The sequence below is a fragment of the Crinia signifera genome, chromosome 3, assembly GCF_055691185.1.
Source record: "Crinia signifera chromosome 3, ASM5569118v1, whole genome shotgun sequence".
Taxonomy (NCBI): domain Eukaryota; kingdom Metazoa; phylum Chordata; class Amphibia; order Anura; family Myobatrachidae; genus Crinia; species Crinia signifera.
The window spans coordinates 209,020,446-209,044,694 of record NC_139219.1 but is presented as its reverse complement, the minus strand read 5'-3'; the positions used below and the strand labels follow the sequence as shown (position 1 = coordinate 209,044,694).

The window sequence follows — 24,249 nt, the reverse complement described above, 5'->3', positions numbered from 1 at the left end:
GAGAAGGAGAACCCACCCGGCACATACGCGCCGTTCTCCCCTCTAGCTCTCTCCACCAACCCACCTGCCTCTGCTCCCAGAGGGAATCAGCAGCCATAACGGAGGGACCTGGTAGCCGATAAACTGACAGACTGGGACCACATAGAAACACACTACAGAAAGGTACTCTATTCGCCCTCTCATCAGTGACTTGCCTTGGCTGTCCCTGCTCTGTCCGTGCACAACAGGGCAACCAGGCACTTAACACTGAAAGTAGAAGCGATATCTATACCTACTACTCTGCCTACAGAGTAGTAGGTATAGATACTCTCATTTACAGAGTCCTCTGTGGGAGATTTACTCAGACTACCAGTTGTACAATATACTCATGTTTGTTTGGAATCTTGCACACGGAACAGGGAAAAGCACAGATCAAGAGATCTGCACAAACAATTAGCTGTGCATCATACTCCTATCTGTTTGAATTTGATACACGCAACAAATGTGTTATATTGCTGTTTATTCTATGTGTGATACATGCAACAAAAGCGTTACAATTATCAATTAACCCCTTCCTGACAGAGCCAGTTTTTGCGTTCCTGACAGAGCCCTTTTTTTCAAATCTGACATGTATCACTTAAGTGGGTATAACTTTTTTTTGCTTTTACTTATCCCAGTGATTTTGAGATTGTTTTCTCGTGACACATTGTACTTCAAGTTAGTGGTAAATTTTGGTCGATACAGTCTGTGTTTTTTTGTGAAAAATACCAAAATGTCGTAAAAAAATGGAAAATTTTGCGATTTGCAAAATGTTAAATTTTCTGCTTGTGAGACAAATAATCTTACCACTCAAAATAGTTAATAACTAACATAGACCATATGTATACTTTATGTTGCCATCATTATTTCAACCTCATTTTCATTTTTTTGGACACTAGGAGGCTTAAAATATGAATAGCAAATTCTCAAATTTTCAAGAAAATTTCAAACACTGATTTTTTTAGGGACCAGTTCAGTTCTGATGTGACTTTGAGGGACTTGTATGTGAGACACCCCCATAAATGATGCCATTTCAAAAACTGCACCCCTCACAGTATTCAAAACAGCATTTTGGAAGTTTGTTAACCCTTTAGGTGTTTCACAGGAATTAAAACAAATTTTCTAGAGAAATGTGACTAAAAATTGATTCCCCCAATTCTTTGGTTTTCATAAATATCCTATATGTGGCCCTAGTGTGCACGGTGACCAAACCACAGGCTTCATAATAGAAGGAGCACCTACTTGATTTTGGAGCCTCCTTTTTATGAGATTATTTTTTAGGCACCATGTAGGTTTCTAGGCACCATAAGATGCTAAAAGTTAGGAACCCCCCCACAAGTGACCCCATTTTGCAAACTACACCCTTCAGGGAATTCATCAAGGGGTATAGTGTACATTTCAAACCCCCAGGGGTTTCACCAATTGTGGTACAACTGGGCAGTGAAAATGAAAAAAATTAATTTTTCATTTTCACAGCCCAGTTGTATCAAAATTGGTGAAACCCCTGGGGGTTTGAAATGTACACTATACCCCTTGATGAATTCCCTGAAGGGTGTAGTTTGCAAAATGGGGTCACTTGTGGGGGGGTTCCACTGTATGGGTGTTTCGGGGGTCATTCAACCAGAATCTGTGCTGCAAAATCCAAATATCACTCCTTCCCTTCTGAGTCCTGCCATGCACCCAACTGAAAATGAAAAATTGAGCCAGATCTGCATTTTTGTGTAAAAAAATGTAATTTTTTACAGAAAAATGCAGTTCTGGCTCAAAATTTTTCATTTTCACAAGGAATGAAGGAGACAAAGCACCCCAAAATCTGTGCCCCAATTTCTCCCGAGTACGGCAATGCCTCACATGTGACCAAAAAATACCAGTTGGGTGCATGGCAGGACTCAGAAGGGAAGGAGTGATATTTGGTGGTGGAATGAATGGTGGGTGCTATGTCGCATTAGCAAGACCCCCGAAGCACCAATACAGTGGAACCCCCCCACAAGTGACCCCATTTTGGTCACCAGCTTTGGGAGGGGGGCTGGCGCTGCGGCTGGCGGGGGGGTGGGAGGGGTGCTGGCGCTGCGGCAGCCGGGTGGGTGGGAGGGAGGGGGGCTGCCGGGTGGGAGGGGGGGGGGCTGGCGATCGGTGGTGATCGGTGCTGTACTTAACAGCACCGATCACCACCGATCACTGTGTTACCGAGCGGCTTAGCCGCCGGTAACACAGAAAACGCTGCAATTGGCTGTTCACATTTGAACAGCCAATCGCAGCGATCGCCGCGAGGGGGGATGTCTGCTGTCAGGGACAGCAGACATCTCCAAACTGTCACCGCGTCTATAGACGCGGTGACAGTTTAAAACCATGACGTATGTATACGTCTTCGGTCGGGAAGTACCTCCCGACCATGACGTATATATAGGTCATATGTCGGGAATATCATATATATATATATATATATATATATATATATATATATATATATATATATATATATATATATATATATATATATATATATATATATATATATATATATATATATTTCAGTTCATTATCATTATTTTTTTAAACTTTTTATGCAGCTCATGCTGCTGCTGAGGCTGGCAGGGGGGGGGGGGGAGGGGGGTGCGTGCGCTCCTGACGCTGCGTGCGCTCCTGACGCTGCCGCCGCCGGGTGAGCCTGCTGCCGGGCCGGGTGAGTGCCGGGTGGGTGGGAGGGGGGTGCTGCTCATCGGTGGTGATCGGTGCTGTACTTAACAGCACCGATCACCACCGATCCCTGTGTTACCGAGCGGCTTAGCCGCCGGTAACACAGGAAACGCTGTGAATGGCTGTTCAGATTTGAACAGCCAATTACAGCGATCGCCGACCGGGGGGGGGGGCACCCCTGCCCCCCCTGGGCGGCGAGGGGGGATGTCTGCTGTCAGGGACAGCAGACATCTCCTAACTGTCACCGCGTCTATAGACGCAGTGACAGTTAGAAGCCATGACGTACATGTACGTCAAATGTCGGGAAGTACTTCCCGACCATGACGTACATGTACGTCAAATGTCGGGAAGGGGTTAAGGAGATATATAACTCTCCAAACTGCTATTTACAGCAAAAATATAAAAAAAACTCTGTTGGTGTATAAATTAATTCCCTCTTTGTGCCTAAAGTGCAAAAGACCAGCAGCTGTGCAAGACTGACACGCACAACAAATACTTATAGCAAAGGCATAGAAATGTGTAAATTGCTCTTTTAATGCTATCACCAGAGAGCCAGCAAATGCCACGTATCTTTGCTATGTTACTGCTGTTTATAGCAAAGAATTAGAATTGCTTAAGTTATATTTTTGTACAACTACTGTAGGAGCCGGACTGGAGGCAAAGCCTGGGGGTAGGCTCCCCTGACAGGGTTTGTAGGGAGCTGACTAGCTGGACAGTCATAGAAGGGGTGTCTAAGGAGAGGGTCATAGGGGGAGGGGCTTAACGGGGTGTAGTAAGGGTATATAAGCAGAGTGCAGGCAGGAAATAGGGGTCACTGGGAGATTTTTCTGAACAGCTAAGCAGCACTGCATCTCCCATGGCTTCCCCAAACGCTGATGCTGAGGTATCTGCAGCGCTGGCTGCCCTCAGGGAGGCAGCAGGCACCAGAGGGACAGAGTGGCTGCAGCAGCAGATGTCAGGTCTGCTGGGGGGACTGGGAGCAGCAACGCAGGAGGCTGCTCCAGCGGGCGCACGGCCTCGGAGGTCCAGGCCTCCGGAGCGCTTCAGCCCATCCGTGTCCCCCAGGGTTCAGCGCCGTTCTAGGAGCCCCGTCAGGGACCCTCCAGGCCAGGCTGCGGGCCGGGCACCTTCCGCCCGCAGGACCAGGTCTGGGAGGAATCCAACATGCAGGCGGAACCCTCCGCGCGGGGGGAACCCCCCCCACGTGCAAGAAGATCCGGCGTCACGTGGGTCTGGACCTGGAGCGGCGGGGCATGCTGCTGCCCAGCGCGGGGTGAGTCGTGCCAGGGGGGCAGAAGTACAGGCTGCGGACCGCAGGCCTGGTACACGGAGCGAGAGACGCACAGCTGGCTCCGCCTCCAACGCGGTCACGCCGGCTGGTGCTATACCTGAAGGTCGGGAGGACAGGAGAAGAGAGATGGCAGCGTCAGCAGACGATGGAGAGATACCTGGTCCTTCTTCATCTGGGACCCGTCAGGACACTGGACCTGCGGCTGCTGGGTTCACAGCCCCCAGGCAGCCTGGTGAGTCTGTCTCTATGTCTATTAATGCTTTAGCACAAAGTCAGGGGGGGGGAGGGTTAGCCCCCCAGGGGGAAATGAGTAGGGGCTTTACCGAATTATTGAGTGGTTTTGCAGATTGGCTGGTGGGTTTGCGGCAGGGGCCGTCCCCGGCGGCAGCATGGGCACCGCAGAATTCGGGCACACCAGCTAGCATTAGTGTGCCGGTCAGTAATAGTGTGCCTGTTAGCAGTGGGGTGCCGGTTAGCAGTGGGGTGCCGGTTAGCAGTGGGGTGCCGGTTAGCAGTGGGGTGCCGGGGAGCAGCGTGGTGCTGGTATCCGGCGGGGAGCAAAGCAGCAGCAGGGCAGGGGCTGAAGGGGGCAGTGTGGTGACGCAGGATGAGAGTGGGAGGCTTAGTGACACTGCGAAAGGGGAGGTGTATGTATGTTTTGAGGGGCCATTGGGGGCCCACCTGAAGCAGGAGGTGAGGGAGAAGATTTGGAAAGGGGAATATGTGGATATATTTTCATTACTACCCTTAGAGCGTTTTAACCTGGATAGGCCCCGCAAGGAGGAGAAAAAGGAGGAGGAGGAACGGCGGCGGTATCGGCTGATACCGCGGTCATTCACAAATTGGTTACAGGCATTTGCTATTTTAGCTAGTGTGATTGGGGAGAAGGCACCTGACAATTGTTCAGGCTTATTCTGTTACATGGATGCGATAGGAGAGGCATACCGTGTGTACGGGGGCATGGCCTGGCTCAGGTATGATGAGCAGTTTAGGCAGAGGAAGGCGGTTCGCCCCAACATTCGTTGGGATCATAAGGATATTGCTTTATGGTTAAAGGTAACGGCCCCCATAAAAAGTGGGCAGCCCTTTCGTGGGGATGGGGGGGGGCCGAGAGAGGCCACAAGCGGGACGGCCATGCAGAAGGGACTCTGCTTTGCCTTCAACGACGGGTCATGCCGGTTTGGAGCAAAATGCAAATTCAAGCATGAATGTTCATCATGTGGAGGGAACCATGGGGCAAATAAATGCTTCAGAGGGAAGTCCCGAGACAGTAGTTCAAAAGGGGGCGACACCAGTTCGGCTGGAAAGGATGCTGGGTTATCTGCGTAGGTATCCTGACCAGCGGACAGCCGCCTTGTTGGAGGAGGGGTTTAGGGAAGGTTTTAAGATACCTTCTGACGTGCAGGTGTCAGGAAGTTTTAGGAGGAATTTGAAGTCTGCTAGGGAGCATCCTGCAGTGGTGCAGGAAAAACTGTTTAAGGAGGTGCAGCTGGGTCGTATGGCTGGACCGTTTAGGGCGGCACCGTGGCCAGATTTGATAGTCTCTCCGTTGGGGGTGGTGCCAAAAAAGGAGGCGAACAAGTTTCGTCTGATACACCATTTATCCTTCCCAAAAGGGGCGTCTGTCAATGATGGCATTGACCCCGACATCTGCTCGGTGGTTTATACATCCTTTGATGCGGCCGTTAAGTGGGTGAAGCGGTTTGGGAAAGGGGCCATGTTGGCAAAGACTGATATTGAATCGGCATTCCGGTTGCTGCCTGTTCATCCAACCAGTTTGCGCTTGTTGGGATGTTGTTGGGATGGGGAGTTTTTTGTTGATCGTTGTTTACCGATGGGGTGCTCCTTGTCGTGTGCTTATTTTGAGGCCTTTAGTTCCTTTTTGGAGTGGGTGGTTAAGGATGTCTCTGGGTGCAGTTCAGTTATTCATTACCTAGATGATTTTTTTATGTATTGGTCCCGGGGGGACCGGTGTATGTGATTTATTGTTGAGGACTGTTGAAAGGGTGTCGGCAGACTTTGGGGTCCCGCTTGCTCCGGGAAAGACGGAGGGCCCTGCGACTGTGATCAGTTTTTTGGGTATTGTCATTGATACTGTGAATATGGAGTGTCGCTTGCCTGAAGAAAAGTTACTGGGTTTGAAGGCCGAGGTAGGGAGGGCGTTGCTGTTGAAGAAAATCAGATTGAGGGAATTACAGTCCTTGCTGGGTAAGTTGAATTTTGCGTGTCGCATTATGCCGATGGGCCGCATTTTCAGCAGGAGGCTGGCAGCAGCGACAGCAGGGGTGGTTCTTCCTCATCATTTTGTCAGATTAGGTAGTGAGTTAAAAGGGGACTTGCGGGTGTGGGCATCTTTTCTGGAAACCTTTAATGGCAGGGCGTTGTGGATGTCATACACGTGCGTGGCTACAGAGCTAGACCTTTTCACAGACGCCGCTGGGAGTGGCGGTTTTGGGGCTTATTGCCAGGGACATTGGTGTGTGGGCCGGTGGCCGGAGTCTTGGGTGCAGAGAGGCTTGGTTAAAAATTTAGCATTGTTGGAATTGTTTCCTATTTTGGTTGCAGTTGTTGTTTGGGGTGAGCTGTTCCGCGATAGGAAGATTTGTTTTTACTGCGATAATTTGGGGGTGGTCATGGCTATTAATCAATTGTCGGCATCTTCACCGCCGGTGGTTACTATTTTGCAGCAGTTGGTATTGGAATGTCTGGCTTTGAATTTGTGGGTTGTGGCTAGGCACGTTCCCGGTGTCTCTAACGGCATTGCGGATTCTTTATCTCGTTCACAGTGGGAACGATTCCGGGAGTTGGCGCCAGAGGCGGACAGGGAGGGGACCGGGTTCCCGAGTCGGCTCTGGGCTCTGCTGGACGGGTAGTCGATCAGCTCATCAGGGAATCCTTGGCCCCAAATACATGGTCGGCATACAATCAGGAATGGCGGAGCTGGTTAGAATGGCGTGAGGTAGTAGGTTTGAAAGAGGATGATGACGAGTTGGCTGTCTTGCTATACATAGGCCATTGTAAGGAGATTGGTTGGTCAGTGGCTAAGATCACGCGCTGTATGGCGGGCTTAGCTTTTGGGTTTCGTGCAGGTGGGAGGCCTGATGTCACAAAGAATTTCCTGATTGCGCAGGCTTTAAAAGGCTGGAGAAAAGGACATGTAGTACAGGATCAGAGAAGGCCGGTGTCCTTCCAGTTGTTGCAGAATATGGGCAGGAAGTTGGGTGAGGTCTGTAGTTCCAATTTCGAGGAAAGGTTGTTCGGGGTAGCCTTTTCGCTTGCCTTCTTCGGGGCACTTCGGATTGGTGAACTCGTGAGTCCAAGCGTCTCCAGGCCGGGAGGTTTGTTAGGGGAGGATGTGGATTTATACTCGGATAGGGTGGAGCTAGTGGTGAGGAGGTCTAAGACGGATCAATTAGGGAGGGGGAAGAAGGTGGTTCTTTTCTCTGTACTAGGCTCGGATATGTGCCCGGTGGCACGGCTGAGGATATTTAAGGAAGTCAGAGTGGGCAGAGAAAGGGATCCTTTGCTGATGCATGCGAATGGGTCCTTTTTATCACGGTTCCAGTTCACAAGCGTGTTTAGAGCAGTCCTGCGGACGTTGGGCCTCAAGGGGGAGGAATACGCGGGTCACTCTTTCCGCATCGGGGCCGCAACTGAGGCTGCTAGGATGGGTTTGGGAGATGAGCTGATTAAGCGCATTGGGCGATGGGAATCGTCTCGTTTTCGTTCATATGTTCGTTTAGGGGATTGTTGAGGCTGATTGTGTTCTTTCTAATTTTAGGGCATCCCCCGTGCCTGATTTGGATTTTAGGACATTCATATGTCTTTTGGGGAGCTTTGCGGGCTGATGTCAGACCGAACGGCCGCCAGCTAGGTTTGGATAGAGAGGAGGCAGTGGTTCGATGGCTGGGGAAGCGCGGTATGGTATGGAGTGGAATGTTACAGGAATTTCACCGTTTTGTTCGGCTCGATAGGGCTCCCGACATATTAGTGTTGCACATGGGAGGGAATGACCTTGGGAGCAGACCATTTAGGGAGAGGAGACGGTGTGCATTTGAACGCTGTAGGGATCGATGTTTGGTCCTTGGGACTACAGGAAGGGATAGAAACAGCGTTCCGGATGTGGGGGGGTCGCCCGGGGTCAAGGGCTTAACCCCGTGCTTGGTGGCGGAGGGGGGTCCTCGAGGTTAGTGGCATTGAGGCTTAATTATGCGGCGGGGAGGGCCCCATGAGGGGGCTGGACTCCCCTGGGTGAGGCTAATTAATGAGCACTGGGTGTTGACAATTGGTGCCCTCGAGCCAATCGCTATCGGCTGGGGGTAACAACTCCTGGAAGTGCTTAGAGGTGTGGATTGATTTATTGAGGGCCTCGGGGACCACCTTCCGTGGGGAATGTTTTTGATTATTGTTAATTTTGTATTGTTTCAATAAAGATGGCTGCTGTGGCCAATTTTATCCAACAAGAGAGTTATGTCATTTGTGGGGGGATAATTGGGCACAGCGATTAGACAATACCCTGTCATGTAGGAGCCGGACTGGAGGCAAAGCCTGGGGGTAGGCTCCCCTGACAGGGTTTGTAGGGAGCTGACTAGCTGGACAGTCATAGAAGGGGTGTCTAAGGAGAGGGTCATAGGGGGAGGGGCTTAACGGGGTGTAGTAAGGGTATATAAGCAGAGTGCAGGCAGGAAATAGGGGTCACTGGGAGATTTTTCTGAACAGCTCCCACCCACCCTCCCTAATTTTATAATTTTTAGGAAGAATTATTGATAGGTTGTCTTTTGTCACAGTGGCCTGTGCGGAGGGGGGTCCTCGAGGTTAGTGGCATTGAGGCTTAATTATGCGGCGGGGAGGGCCCCATGAGGGGGCTGGACTCCCCTGGGTGAGGCTAATTAATGAGCACTGGGTGTTGACAATTGGTGCCCTCGAGCCAATCGCTATCGGCTGGGGGTAACAACTCCTGGAAGTGCTTAGAGGTGTGGATTGATTTATTGAGGGCCTCGGGGACCACCTTCCGTGGGGAATGTTTTTGATTATTGTTAATTTTGTATTGTTTCAATAAAGATGGCTGCTGTGGCCAATTTTATCCAACAAGAGAGTTATGTCATTTGTGGGGGGATAATTGGGCACAGCGATTAGACAATACCCTGTCATGTTTTTTTCTCTTCGTTTCCAAGCACCAATGTGCAAGGAACAGAAGCTGTGCAAACTTGACACACACAATTAGCACTTACAGCCAAAGTCTAGAACTGTGAAAATCTATCTGTACTTACTTTTGAAAGCTACCATTAGAGAGCTAGTAGAATATTATAAATTACTGCTGTGTTACTGTAAACCCAATCAGGAGCAAGGCATCTGTGGCGACCCACCAAGGGCCAACAAATACAGCAGTCTCCACCAAAATGGGGAAACAACCCCAATAAACTTAACAAATTTGCCTCTAACGAGCCCCAATGAAAATGAGCCACGTGGCTCACTAGCAACACATCACTACCTGGATTGGTCTCACTATTGGACCAATCACATCCGAACCAAAATCCCCAGCACATAGCCTATAAGGTAAAAAGCTCACTGCTAAACTGGTGCGAAATTTGGTGACATAGGCTACCTCGTCCAAGAGTAAGCCCAGTTTTAAAAATATAGCAAATAAAAGTTTTATTGATAAAATCATAATATTATAGGAGTGCCCCCCCCCCAAAAAAAGAGTCCTCTTTTCTCCCCCATTTTGTTCAAGTGTATACTCGGACTCATGGGAGCACCACCAACTGTTCAGTGTCTGTCCAATTAGGTACATAGACACACACCTTAGTTGGTACCAGGCTACTCAAGCCGAACCCCACTACGTGAGGCAAGGATATCTCTTGACCCCCCCCATCCCTAGTGGGTATAACTTAGTGCGGGATCCAAACAAAATCACATCCCCTACGTGCATTTAACATTGTAAGCACCCATTAGGGTGCTTATACAATTTAACATCGTATAGGGGGCTTACATCGCTGTGATAATACACAAGTACCAAATATTATAATAATTATGGCAAAGGACAGCTCTTGCGTTAAGAGCTGTCCTTTGCTATCCGACTGGTGATGTCCAGCGGGTCCTGCCGGGTCCCCCTTCTTCCCCTTACCCTGCCTGGATACTGCCGGGCGGCCTCTCCTCCTCCTCCTCCTCCCTCTGCACCCGGAAGAGAATTACAATGCAGGGAGGAGGGAGATCATAGGTGAGGGGGGGGGGGGGGGTTCGGTGGGTTGCGGTAGAAGCTCATAGGCTTTGGTGGGGCATGCTGGCGATGCCTCCCGTCGCGGTAAACCAGTGTTTTTTTTTTTTTTAGAGAATCACACACTGCAGTTTTTACCGCATTTTTGCTTTAGAGAATCTCCCCCTCTGTCATGTAGAAAACTTGATGACATATTTTAGAACCAAAACTATTCATACAGTAACAGGGACGGATTGGCCCACCGGGAAACCTGGCCATTTCCCGGTGGGCTGGCCCAAAAGTCATTAAAAAGGGGCCGGACGTGCACCCCCATGGACTGGCTGGGCCACGGGCAGTGGCCGCAGCACTTTGCCCAACTCCAAAATGGCCACTGTGCATGCAGCACCTCCCAGGCTCCCACCTCCCATTCCCAGTAGAAGGTGATCCGCCTGCCACCCCCACTCCTTCCGGGCATACCACCGCTGCCAGCATCCCCCCCCCCCGGCATACCAACACCGTCACCCCCTCCCCCATAAACTACCATGCAATACAGAGATTTGTACATACTTTTAAGTAATGCTTCATATTGTTCTCTTGTTTCCAGAAACTCTTCTTCAAACTGCACAAGAAAAAGATTTAAGATCTTAGTAAGTTAGTTATTATTGAAGTCGTCAATGTAATAGAAGTATGAGCTTAAATGCAAGGAAACCTACAAACCTCAACACCAGCTGCGGCTAACAACCAGCGTATGGACTCCATTTTACCTCTGCCATTGAAGTAGTACAGTTTGGGTTTTGCAGACATCTTTCTATTTTACCTGAATTTTGGGAATAAATACATAAATCACAACACGGCTGGAAATACTGAAAAGCAAGATTTACTATGAAAATAGTTTTAATATTTCCATCCTACAGATGCAGCATGACTATCCCAACAAAATGGCTTCTGCACGGAGGAAATTGCCCTTCATTAATGTGCATACACACTGTACAATTTTTCTGAACGAAATTGTATCTCAGTGCATTTCAGTCTGCATCCCCAGTCTGTGCTTCTATGCCCTTACCTGCGTACCCCACTCTGTAGTCCTATGTCCCTCCTATTCCTATGTCCCTCCCTGCGAGTCCCAGTCTGTCTTGATATGTCCTTACCTGCATGCCCCACTCTATATTCCCATAGCCATTACTACCCTGCTGTGACAGCCGCTCCTATACCTGTGCTTCCCATATACAGCCCTCTGTGCCCTCCCATTATTGCCCTGCTGGGAGATCAGCTCCTATACTTGTGTTGCCCCCAATATCCCCCTGTACTTTTCCATTACTGCCATGCTGTGAAAGCCACTCACACAGCTAGCGCTACCATTAGTCAGCTGCATAAAGGGACCCGCTCCTGAGGGGCCCCACTGAGTTCTTTTAACACAGAAATTACGGGATGGCCTTCATCTACATCTCACTGAGACACCGTCCTACCGAATACCTGCCCCACACCCTGACACTGAATACCCTTGGTGCCATGTAAGGGTTGAGTTAAGGGGCATGGCTTCTGTCAGGTGGGAGGTGCTAGGGGTGTGGCCCACAAGGGTGGGTGTAGAGGGGTGAGTTCCACCACTTTAAGCACTGGAGATAAGTTATGAGAGATAAAGTTATGAGATATAAAGTACCAGCCAACTGCATCAGCTGCAGCCCATAGAAACCGGCTATGGTTTATGATAACACAAGGAGTGGCTTCATACAGGAAGTCAGCTCTCTGCCTATCGCAACCTTGTCTTGGGGAAGGAAACGCCATCATGTGGGTTACTGGTGGGTAGGACTTCCAGGAGATATTCACAGTGAAACCAGTGCAGTCTCATGAAGAGCACCTGGCTCACAGAGATGAGTTGAGGTGTAAAATTTTACTGGGGTGACTGCAGTCATAGTTAGTTTGCATTCTAGCAGACTGCAGCTTTCAAAAACAGTTATTCTTCCCTGCCTGGGGTGTCGCTGGATGCTTTGGTGCTTCTAGCACAGGTCTGGTCTCTATATCAGTACTAAAATACAGACCATACTGTGCTTGAAGCACAATATTAGAGAGCACCAGCCCAATCAAAGACCAGGAACTGCGCAGGTTGCTACAAAGGAGTTTTTTGGGGGGAAAACCAGTGCTATTTATGTGCTTGCTTGAATGTGGAGTGAAGCAGACCCAAAATGGATTCAGGTGGACCGTACTCCAGTTTACTTCTCTTTTCAATTGCGCGCGCGCGCACACACACACACACACCTAACAATATCTATATGTGGATGGATATCACTGGTCAAAGAACAAATGGGATTCCTGTCACTCTGCACTTGCAGACACTTACTTTAAGTTTCTGCCTTGCATGCCCATAGCAATTTCTTTATCCTTTACATGTCCGGTTTGCATGATATGAGCAGTCAAAACGTAATATGACACTTAACAATGCTATCTCGCGTTCCTCTATCAGGTGCTTTAAAATACGCTCCCAATGCTCAAGATTAAAAAAGCACTTAATATCCAAATGGTAAAAACATGAAGAACAGTTAAAACACACAACAGTTCAGAGACACGGAGCAGAGAAGCGGTGAAGGAGAGATGTTCCGTCTGCAGATGCTGCTGGTAAGAGTCTGCTCACCACTCTCAGATGGATTCTCCCATCCACTCACAGACACGCTGGCCAAGTGTGCGGCATCAACGTGTTTTTTTTTTTTTTTATATTTTCCCTCCCCCCCCCCCAAGATGTCTGAATGATTTGGAAGGTACATGCAAAGCGAAGACTCTATGGTTTCTTAGCTTTGCATGTTCCCCTGCACAGGAACAGGGCGGGCAGCTGACGTCTGGTGAGGTCAGCTGCCCATCACTGCCCAATTTCCATGGGAACAACCATGAAACGCTGGGCGTTTTCATGAGCGGAGCCCTTCGCCACCGCCCAATACTGGTGTGTGCGAATTGAACCGTGCCCTCTTGCACCCAGCGTGTGCACAATTATGAGTTAGACATACAGATGGAGCACTGTACATCCTGGCTGGCGGGTCGCCAGAACGTCCCCGCTGGCGTCCTGCCAGCAGCCTCGCCATCCATTATACTGAGACGAGCGTGCGTCGCACGCGCGTCGCCGGGGCGAAGGAAACCCTGTCCGTCTCCGCCTCAGGGAGACAGACAGGGTTGGGGGGGGGGGTGCGGGCAGGTGGCGGGGACCCCGGGTTACCGCCGACAAGCCGGCGGGGACCCGGGGGAGCGGATGGAAGCGCCGTCGGCAGGGGACGCGCGCGCCTCTCGTGCGCGCGTGTCCCCTTCTCGCCATCGATATGGCGCTGATGGGGGATGGCGGCTGGCGTCGCCAGCGCCATCCCCTGCAAGGATGGGACATACTCCATCTGTATGCATTGAGTATTACATAATAAAGAAACTGAAGTTGTGATGTGCCTGCAGGGTACAACATTTGGATTTGGTGGTATAAGCAAATTGGTCTATCATTATAGGTCTACTCTAGTGCAACACAAACACACTAATCACAAATGTAAAATAAACATGTATATCCCCTCCCAGAATGCCTAGGAGATTTTTCTCCCTGACTTGATACAAAGCCAGCTTTGTGAATTCTAGGCTGGAAGCCAACTTCCCTTTTGCCTATTCAGCTGCGAGAGAGACTAGAAGAATGTTGGCAAGCACAGTGCATCACGCAATCTGATATTCATTCCTATTATGAAGGCAAGAAAACATTATGAAAGTAATGAAAAATAGCAATAACAAAATTGGTGAAAATATAGGGCCATTACTCAGAAGTGGTTAGATGGATCATTTATTATGCCACACACTGCATATAAAATTACATTTCCATTGAGAAAATAGAGCTTGAGGATCTGATAGCAGATAACCACACAGGCTGAAACTAATTATTTGCCAAAGCAATTTAGGTTTTAGAGCCACAACCAGAAATTAAAAAAAGTTATTTTACTATTGTTTTGAGGCCACATGTGTGATATTGGGGCACATTGCATAATGCTGTTTGTTATTAGCAATGATCTTTCCTGCAATCAGTATGGGTCTATAATACCTCATTTTTATCAGGTCCAAAATAAAGGCAGACTGAGCATAACAGGGATAACAAACCTAATTCTTGACACATATACTGTTATACATTTGCTATGAGAGTTGCCCTAAAAATAAAAAACCAGATGCAGTACTTGTGTATTATCACGGCGCCCAAGATTTTCATCGTAGGGCATTGTATTGGTTGCATCGCATGCGATTCGACCCGATTTTTAATAGTACAGACACCCTGATGGGTGATTACTATGTTAAATGCACCCCCATTGTTAACTCCACCCCCACTATTAACGCCAACCCAAAGCGTGGCGAGCGCAGCGAGCCCACGAAGGGCGGTGGTATGCGTCGTCCGACCTTTTCATACCCCCACTACCCACGTCAGCGTGGAGTTGATTTTAGATAGTGTGGCGAGCGCAGCAAGCCACCGAGCCCAAAGCGTGGCGAGCCCCACGAGGGGACACGGATTACTTCACATGTATTCCACGTCCGCTCGCCACACTATCTAAAATCAACTCCACGCCGACGTGGATAGTGGGGTTATGAAAAGGTCGGAGGATGCTTACCACCGCGCTCGCCATGCTTCGGGTTGGCGTTGATAGTGGGGGTGGTGTTAACAATGGGGGTGCATTTAACATAGTAATCACCCATCAGGGTGCTTGTACTATTAAATATCGCATGCCATTTTAATGGCATGCGATATTTTATTGTACAGTGCGGGTCTTTGGACCTGAAAATCAGGTCCCATCGCATCCCTTAATTAGTGGTATGCGATGCAATGGGCGCCGTGATAATACACAAGTACCCCAGATGCCCAAAGATGATCGGAACCGTTATGGAGCGTACTGGAATATCTTCTAGCACAGTGGTAGCCAACTCCAGTCCTCGATAGCTACCAACAGTTCACATTTTCCAGACAACCTAGCTGCTGCAAAAGGTGTTCTCAATACTTAGTGACACATTTTAAAAGATCCACAGGTGGAGCTAATTACTTCACTTGTGATTCTGTGAGGAGATCTGGAAAACATGCACCGTTGGTAGCTCTTGATGACTGGAGTTGGCTAACCCAGTTCTAGCACATATTCGGTCCCCAGCATAAGCTGGAAAGCATCTATTTGGCCAAATAAGATCTGTATTAAAATGTGTGAAATCAAACTTTAAAATGTACCTGTGCTTGTCAAAAGGTGTGGATCATTAGGTCAACCATGAATGAAATGGGGGACACGAATGTCACAAGTTTCTGGTGTCGATATTGACATGGGCCACAAAATAGTGTAGTGGGAACCCCTACATGGTGCCTCCCTTGGCACATTGATGCTCCTTTTACACCCAAATCCGACCCAGCATTTGGAACAGGGATCCAAGCCAGGCCAGATCTGGGATTTGTACCGTTTACACTCCCGTACCTACCCGCAGTGTAAATGGGGGCGGCGCTTGAAGAGGACATCTCCAAGTGTCGGGTCCCCCGAGAGTCGTGCTGGGGGCATGGCCAGCACAAAGGTAAGCTGCTGGGCTGCCCCCAGCCAACCCCATCTGCGAGGTGAATGGATGCCGCACACAGGCATCCATTCACCTCCTCCCTGCCTCCAGAGTTCAGCAGCGGAGGCTCCATGTTGACCGCAGGATGCTGCGGTCAGGAGGTTGGGCTTCACCCATTGCTGTAAACGGGAGCCGGGTCGGATGACCCGGCATACCAGCTTACACTGCCCTCTACCCAGGTCCTGCCTGTGTGCTACCCTGGTCAGGACCTGGGTAGAAGTCCTGTGTAAAGGGACACAGGTTAACCCTTTATTATACCACCGCTGACCCGGGTCCAAGAGGGAAAAAAAACCTGGCTTTTTGCGGCCGTGTAAAAGGGGTATTACTTATAGCTTCTTGTGTAACACAACATATTCCGTTGTGCTTCACAATTGGAATCAGTGATAGGACAGTAATCACAGACATCCGTACAATCTATACAATACAATTGTAATCCAAGTGGATTGTAATGTATGAACAAAACTCATGTCGACCATTGCAAGGTCAACTTATTACTTGTGTCAAGGTCAACTTAGTGCATGTCGATCTTTTGCCTGTCAACAAATAGTGGTATACAAAAATGACCTAACAACTGGAACCAAGCAAAATATCTTGGGTAAAACAATGTAAGCGAATACACTGCGCACAGCAGCCTTACAGGTAGCTCGCATAAAAAGCGGTGTCCAAAACCCTCCACCACAAGGACAACTAGAAAGAAATGCAAAGCAAACCTATGTGGCGCTTTCCAAATGTTTCCATATGGTGAATTAAGACTGCAGCTGTTCTCTCCAAGGGATACGGTTGGTCGACTTAAAGATGGTCAACAGGTGGTTAGGTTGACAGTCAAAAGGTCGACATGGGGTTTTTCACAGTTTTTTTGACCAGACAGGCGGTATTTCATGCCCTAGCATCCACTAAGGCGTGGAGGGAGAATAAATTGTGTGCCGAGCGCAGAAAGACACCGTGCCCGAAGCATGGTGAGCACAACAAGCCATGCGAGGGGGACGCGATGCACTTCTAACGGTGCCCACGTCGTCATTCGGGTAAAAAAACAAAACCTTATGTTGACCTCATGTGCATCGTAAGCGGGTCGTCCTGTGGTGTACCCCGCAATATAGTGTGATAATCCCTATGACCAGAGCTTGATTTGGATAGAAGGGGTTAAAGCCTGCACTGGTCATAAAGGTGAGAGGGCGGCCTGCTGTGCTCCTGCTAGACCGTCCCAATTATCCCTCCCCTTGAAATCATACTCTGAGACAAGTTTTGGGATTAAATCATTGGCCACAGTTTTATTCACAATCCTTAACCAACGTTTTGCAGGGTGAGGACAGAGAGCGGTGGGCAAGGTGCAAGAGCCTATCAATGCCGATCATTGATTCGCGCTGGGGCGTGCCACATACCTACGCGGTAGGCCCTCGGCAACGCCCCCTCCCGTTCCTGGGAGCCAGCCCCTGCAGATCACTCTCGCCTGGCGCGCAGCCGATGGCCCGCCGTTGAAAGCTGGAGCCTGGCGTGCGGCCCCCACGCCGAGGGTGAATCTGCCACCTCAGCTGGTTCCCCTCCTCCGCCTGCCTTGCGCACCGCCTCTTCCCGCCACTGAGGTTTCCGGGTATTGCCCGGGCACCGAAAAACCCCCACCCTGCACAAACGCCCTTCCCTCACACTCCCTGCGCTTCCCGGAGTGCGTTGTTAACCAGTCGATGCCAATGCCCGACAAATGCCCTCCATCCACCTCATACATGCCCTTGATCGTCGGGTTGATATCTGCATGTTGGATAACCCCCCTTCACACGCTTGGCTACTGCCACCTTTACCTTCTTCCTGGTCCTTCCAATGGCTCCTCCTTTCTTTGCCTCGCGCCATACCATCCTGTGGATGCTGCTGGACGACAGTACCCTAACCCTAAGTCGGTGCTGACCGTTCTTACCAGGTCAAGGGATCTGGCATCCCCTAACTCATTACCTCCCCGATGACCAACTATCGTGTCCGGCGTGCAGGCCATCCCCTTGCCCAGTGGCAATGCCTCCCTGGGCCCGTTCCACCTCATCCCCCTCTGCCAGAACCAAAACATTCGTCCTTCGCTCCTTGGCAGCCCTAGCTGCCTGCCGTAAGGCCTGGCCGCAGCCCTGACTTCGGCCCAGTGAACGTAGGAGTGGCCGACAATCCATATTTGTTTTAGGTTTGCATTCCCTGCGGAGGGGGAAGAGTTAATTAGCTGTCAGCTTGTTGGCGACCAGCTTGGCATAAATCTTATAACGATCCGATTTGCACCTACCCGGCGCTCTGCTCCCAGCACCTGCGCAGCCTTCACTAGCCACGGAAGTGGCCGCCCCAATCCTCAATGAATGGGAGCTAAACCTACCTGTCGGCCACCGCCTGCCGCTACGCCCTTCTTCAGGATAGCTGAAAACTGGTATTTGGTTAGCGGTGACCCGTTCTGCGTGCGCAAGGAAATTCCCCTTGCTCGCTGTCCTCATACCTACAAAGGCCCTAACCACTGCCACCAGGCACGTTGCCGGGTCCGCGTGACGGTTAAGCTGGACCCATTTACCCTTGCCCTCCTGATCCGTCTTTGACTTGTGAATCTTGCACAGCGCCGCCTGCTCAGTTACTGCCACATTTCTATGCTGCGGGCCCTCTCCTGTTGACAACCTCGTTCCCGCCACTACTAAAAGCCATTGCGAATGCCGCCCTGAACAGGGCTGCTTCCCTCTGGCCCTGGCAGACAGTTGTAATCTGGTCCCACAAAATCCACAACCTTTCTATTGTGATGGGTTGCCTTGCATCCGGCCTCTTCGCCTCCATTCTGGCCCAGACCCTCCTGGTCATATGCACTGCGAATGACTTCGCCCTGTCGACCCTGCCACTGAGCTTGTCGAAACAAGATGCCTGCCAGCAAGGCGCCTAGCCGGGATTTTAAGGCCTGCTCCTGCCTGAGCTTGGCCAAGAAAGCCAACAGCTGCTGCTGCGCGCTGAGTCTCTCGGCACCTACCGTAACCTGGCAATCCTTCCAGCAATTCCATGCCACCTTGTATGCTTCCCAAGTCCTTGGTGCCGGTGACCGCTCCGCCTGGCTAGCTAACTCGGCTTGCCTATCTGCCAGAGGCATGAAGGGCATGTTAGACCTGCTCTGACAGCTTCCCCGTTCTGCCGCGACAGCGTGTCCGCTATCACGCTCTTTCCCCTGGCACATGCTTTTCCCTGAATGTAATATTGTGGTGACAGCGTGTCCGCTATCACGTTCTTTTCCCCTGGCACATGCTTTGCCCTGAATGTAATGTTGTGGCGCAGGCATTTCACAACCAATCTCCTAACCCGCCTGACTACTGGTGATGATGACGCCCGCTGGCTGTTTACTGCCTGCACTACCCCCAGGTAGCCGCACCATAATTGAATTTGCCTGTTGGCCAGCCTCTCTCCCCAGATTGTCACTGCTACCAGTACTGGGAATAGCCCCAGAGCTGCAAGGTTCCTGGTGAGACCTGCTTCCCCCCGCGTTGGTGGCCGCCACTGGGCACACCATTCTCCCTGCCAGTATGCCCCAAAGCCTGTGGCTCATGCGGCATCCGTAAATAAATGCATTGCGCGATTGGGCCGCATAGGCTCTGGCCACATATGCACCCTGTTTAGGCATTGGAGGAATTCCTCCCATACTAGCAAATCTCTGCACTTCCTTGTTGATGTGCAGAAAGTGATTTTTCCTTGCTATGCTCACAGCGGGCTTGCTCCCGCCGTTGCTTAAATATCCTGCCCATCGGGATCAACCTGCAAGCAAAATTGATGCTTCCCAACAATGATTGGAGCTGCCCCGGTGCAACCGTTCTTGCTCCGGCACAATACCTGACCCCTCTAACCAGCTTTCCCACTTCTGGCAATCTGCACTCCTGCTTGGCCAAATCAATCTCTATCTCCACGTAAGACAGAACTGCTTTGGGCCCTTGCGTTTTCAAGGAGCAATGGGCACGCTGAATTCCTTCAGCATTCCCTCCGCAAGAGGTTGCACTATGGCGAGATGGGTGGCCCTGCCACCACGCAATCGTCCAGGTAGTGCGCAATTGCCGCTGACCCGGTTCTCTCTTTCCAGCACCACTGCCGGCATGAACTAACTGCTTCAAATATGCGCAAGATATAGCGCATCCCCTCAGAAGACATTTGTCTATAAGATGTACCCATCAAAACTTAGCCCCTGTGACAAAAAACTCTCGGGGCGCAGGGGCAGCAGCCTAATGGCTGACTCCATGTCAAACCTTGTCATAAGCGCCCCCCCTGCCTTGCGCTCGGACTATCCTGACGGGTGAGTCGAACGACTGGTATTGCACTGAGCACTCGTCCCTGTCCAAGGGCATCGTTTACCGATGCCCCTTCCGGATAAGACAGGTGCTGAATGAGCCTGAATTTACCAGGTGCCCTTTTGGGAACCAGTCCTAACCATTAGCTAACTATTCCTGCCAATGAGGGAGTTCCGAATGGCCCTTTCATCCTGCCTAAAGCCTGTTCTTTGATGCTGTTGTCCCTTACCGCCCCGGCTGCTCCCCAATAGATTTCAGGGTTTCTTGAGCTGCCGGAGGGTGTCACATTCCTGGTTATAGGTATCCTAACCCCCCCCCCCTGCTCCCATCCCAGATCCAGCATAGCCTTTGTGTGGCTGTTATCACCCTGGGGGGTGGTGGGACACCGCCTCCCCCCTCTCCCCTGGCCCATCAGAGCTACTTCCTGCAATAACACCTAACTGGCATGGTGGAGGCTACTAACCTGCCCTCCGGCCGTATAACAAAGGAATTCCTATGGAAAATGTCCATTCTGCCTCATTGCACACGCCAATCCATAGCCAATGCCCGTAAAATCATTTTTACAGTGGCTAACTTATGCCCCTCTTGCGTGCCATAAGGCCCTGTCTTTTAATATAGATTGCCTGTATGTTGGTTTGTTGTCCCTCCGTGTAGGGGGGGCCTGAGAAGAACGCCACCCCCCCTTTCCTCCCCTGTACCGGGACGTGTGCCTTCTGCAAACCGCCCTAGGCACCCTTACAACACACCCACATCATTGCTAACATCCTGGTTCTTATAATGCATAACTCTCTAGCATAGCTCAACATTCTAAGTCCCTTGCATGTTACCTAGCATTGCTAACAGTCATGCTCCCCTTCTTGGCATATTACATCCTGGACAGCGCATATTGTCGTCCTATTATTACTATTATCATCAGATAGATAGATAGATAGATAGATACACACACACAGGGTTCCACAGCACCCGGTTACGGAGTACGCATAATCAAACAGGGAAACAGTAACTACTAGATAGCATTGCTAACCTCTGGATAATGTCTATACATATCATGGCATAGTACATAGTATTGCTAACATTCTGTATACTGTCTACCTTGGCATACTACATGCTATTCAGGTTATCAACATTTGTTTTACCAATCCTGTGCGTCGTCTGCTTTTCTCCCGCGTCGACCATGGTGACCTTCTTCTCATGCCCCCCGCTATCTGCGCCGCACAATGCGCAAGGAGGTGACATCGATGAGCAAATGGGTTCTGGCTGAGACGACGTGAAATGCTGAAGCCACGCCGACCATAGCGGTGCCCGTCAATCGCTTTCCTTGCCTGCTCCCTGCAGCCCGATGGCCTGCCGACACCTTCTTGGCCTGATGCCTGTGCTCCCTCCCTGTGGCCATTAGGCCCTCTGTGGTGATCCGCGGGCATCACCCTGGCCACAGCCTCATGGTATCCCCTTGCCCGGCTCCTGCCGCCACACCCAGGCGGACTCTGATGCTTTCCTTTGTATCTCCTCCATCCGTGCTGATAAACATGCTCGCCTTGATGAAAAGCTTGCTCCTCTTCTGAGCGACTAGCGCGGCTGCAGCAGAGCCTTACTGCTGCACCGTGGTGCTAGCTGCTCCATGCTGGCGCTGCCAATACTACCTGCTTGATTTTTGATATTCCTCCTTGCTGCTGGGCACTTTGATGTGCTGCGGCCACTAGGGGGAGCCCCTCCCAGCCGAGCTACTCTGTGCTGCTGCTCTCCTCCCCCACTTCCTCAAAGAATTTGCTGCTGCTCCCTTTGTCCTGCTGGACTCCTCCCCCACTTCCTCCTCGTGCTCATGCTGGCTGTGGGATTAGGCCCTGGAAGCTGTAAGGAGGATGGCTGGATGCTGCTGCTGTAATCCCTCAGACGATGCGGATAGGCTTCCCTGTGTCTCCCGGCGACGACGTTGCTGGTGCAGATCTCCCGGCAGCTGTGGGGCATGATGACACAGACTGCTAACGCTCAGCTCCACTCCCTGGGTAGCTGCTGATGGCGCTGGGGATTTCCACTACTCCCTCTGCCTCCTAGCTATGCCTGTGCCGTGCCCCTGTGCTTCTGTCCCGCTGGTTGTGGCTTCTCCTCTTGTGCTGTATGGATGCCGGCTGTATGCTGCTGCTGCTCCGCTTGCCGCCTCTCCTCTCGAGCCGTATGGATGCCGGCTGTATGCTGCCTCTGTTGCTGACGCCCCTCAGACCCTTTGGGCAGTTTTCCAGCAGCTGTGAGGCAGGCTGATGCCGACTGCTAACGCCCTGCTCTGGTCCCTGGCTGATAGATCTCCCACTCGGTGCTCGATACAAGGTAAGGAGGCCTTGCCCTATGTCCCCTCTGCGGCCTGTGCTTCAGTTTCAAGCTGCTGGGTGAAGTCTACAACCCTGCTCTGATCGTGTTCTGATGATGTGTGCTCAGCCTCCCCCTGCCCCAGTCTTTTAAACCCCTTCCTGGCAGTTCCCTCCCCCTGGTGCTTCATTGGCTGCCCTTGTCCCCCAAGTGTGAAAGGGGGCGGGGATACCATCCCGACCCCCCCCCCTTTGTTGTGCCAGGTCACCAGTAGCGCGGCCTGCCCCTCCCCCTTATGCCGCGTCGGCGCCATACCGTCACCTGTGCTCCCTTAGGGATTATCAAACTAACTTTTGAACACCTTCATTTGTGACTGAATGGAGGATAGCCAGAAGTGGGGGTGGGGAGCAGCCAGCAAGCATTTATCTATTTTGTTAAAACTGTACCACAAAGCATTCTTGTCCCTGTGCACACACAGCAAGGAGAACTAGTCATTACTAGAACAGTCCTTTCGATGTAAAGGGCCCTATTCAGACATAAACAAACACAGGTCTTCCTGATGTAAGGCATGACTTGATGGGCTTCATTAAATGAATAGACAAGAGATCAATTGGTGAAGCACACAGGCAGCACTGTAGGGTGTTTTCTGGGGACTATGTAGAGATTACAGCCTCCCCATATGGTCCGGACCGTTACGGTTTTTTGTTACATGACCGGACCATACAGGGAGGCTTTATTCTCCCCCCTACTCCTCTCCCTGGTGACAGGTGTCACATAAAGTCCCAGACAGGACACCCCCCAGACTGCAGATTTTGGGGCTTTTCTGGGTCTGGTTTTACACATACCCGGTTTTCTGAATGTTTCAGAGCTGCATACATTAAGCTATAGTAATGGAAATGGTACTTGTTTCCTAGCACGGCGCCCGTTGCAGGTGATCGCATACCTTAACTTAAGGTATGTGATGGACGCAACCGACGCGATTTCAGGGCTATTTTTAGCCTTTTCCCCGACAATTAAGAAATCGCGTCCATCGCATGCCTTAAGTTAAGGCATACGATGCGACCGATGCGATGGACGCGATTTTACATAGGGAACAATGTTAAATGGGACAATGGACCCGATTTTTCATTGTATACCCACTGTTATGGGTATTTTACATGTGAAATGCCCCCCCCCCCCCCATTGTTAACGCCACCCCACAATGAACGTGAACCCGAAGCGTGGCGAGCGCTGCGAGCCCGCGAGGGGTGGTGGTACGTGTCCTCTGACCTTTTCATACCCCCACTATCCATGTCAGCGTGGAGTCGATTTTATATAGTGTGGCGAGCCCAGCGAGCCCGAAGCGTGGCGAGCGCAGCGAGCCCCGCGTGGGAACGCATAATGCCTGTGAAGTAATGCTCGCCACGCTTCGGGCTCGCCACACTATATAAGATCAACTCCACACCGACGTGGATAGTGGGGGCATGAAAAGGACGGAGGACGTGTATTGCCGCCGCTCGCCACACTTCGGGTTGGCGTTCATCGTGGGGTGGCGTTAACAATGGTGGGGCATTTGACCCATTAGGGTGGGAATACAATGAAAATTGGGGTCTGGGGGGCATTTAACATTGGGCCCAATGTAAAATCGGGTCTCAGGGACCATTTTACATTGGTTCCGATGTAAAAATCGTATCGCATGCAATTTAGTTGCATGCGATGGACGCGATTTTTTAGGACCCGATGGATACAATCAAAATCGCAGGCGCCGTGCTAGGAAACAAATTCCATGGAAATTTAGACAGAGGGCCCATTTTGAGATGGCGCAAACCACTTTGTACCTATGGAGGCATTCTTGCGGTAGAAAGATTTAGGATCCCTCACCCAGTGTAGGAGGAGTCTCTAACAAATGTAAAACCCTCCTCCTC

At 50.7% G+C, this 24,249-nt stretch overlaps 1 protein-coding gene across 1 annotated transcript in view; it reads right to left on the bottom strand.

Annotated features, from left to right (window-relative positions):
- Nucleotides 1-24,249, bottom strand: part of LOC146064155 (glutathione S-transferase A4-like) — a 56,926-nt gene that overhangs the window by 27,543 nt on the left and 5,134 nt on the right. Inside the window, exons 2-3 of the mRNA XM_083177339.1 lie at nt 10,917-11,016; nt 10,767-10,818 (exon numbers count right to left, since the gene is read on the bottom strand). Of these exons, the coding sequence (XP_083033465.1) occupies nt 10,767-10,818; nt 10,917-11,003 (139 nt within the window). The 5' untranslated portion in view covers nt 11,004-11,016. The remainder of the gene's footprint in view (nt 1-10,766; nt 10,819-10,916; nt 11,017-24,249) is intronic.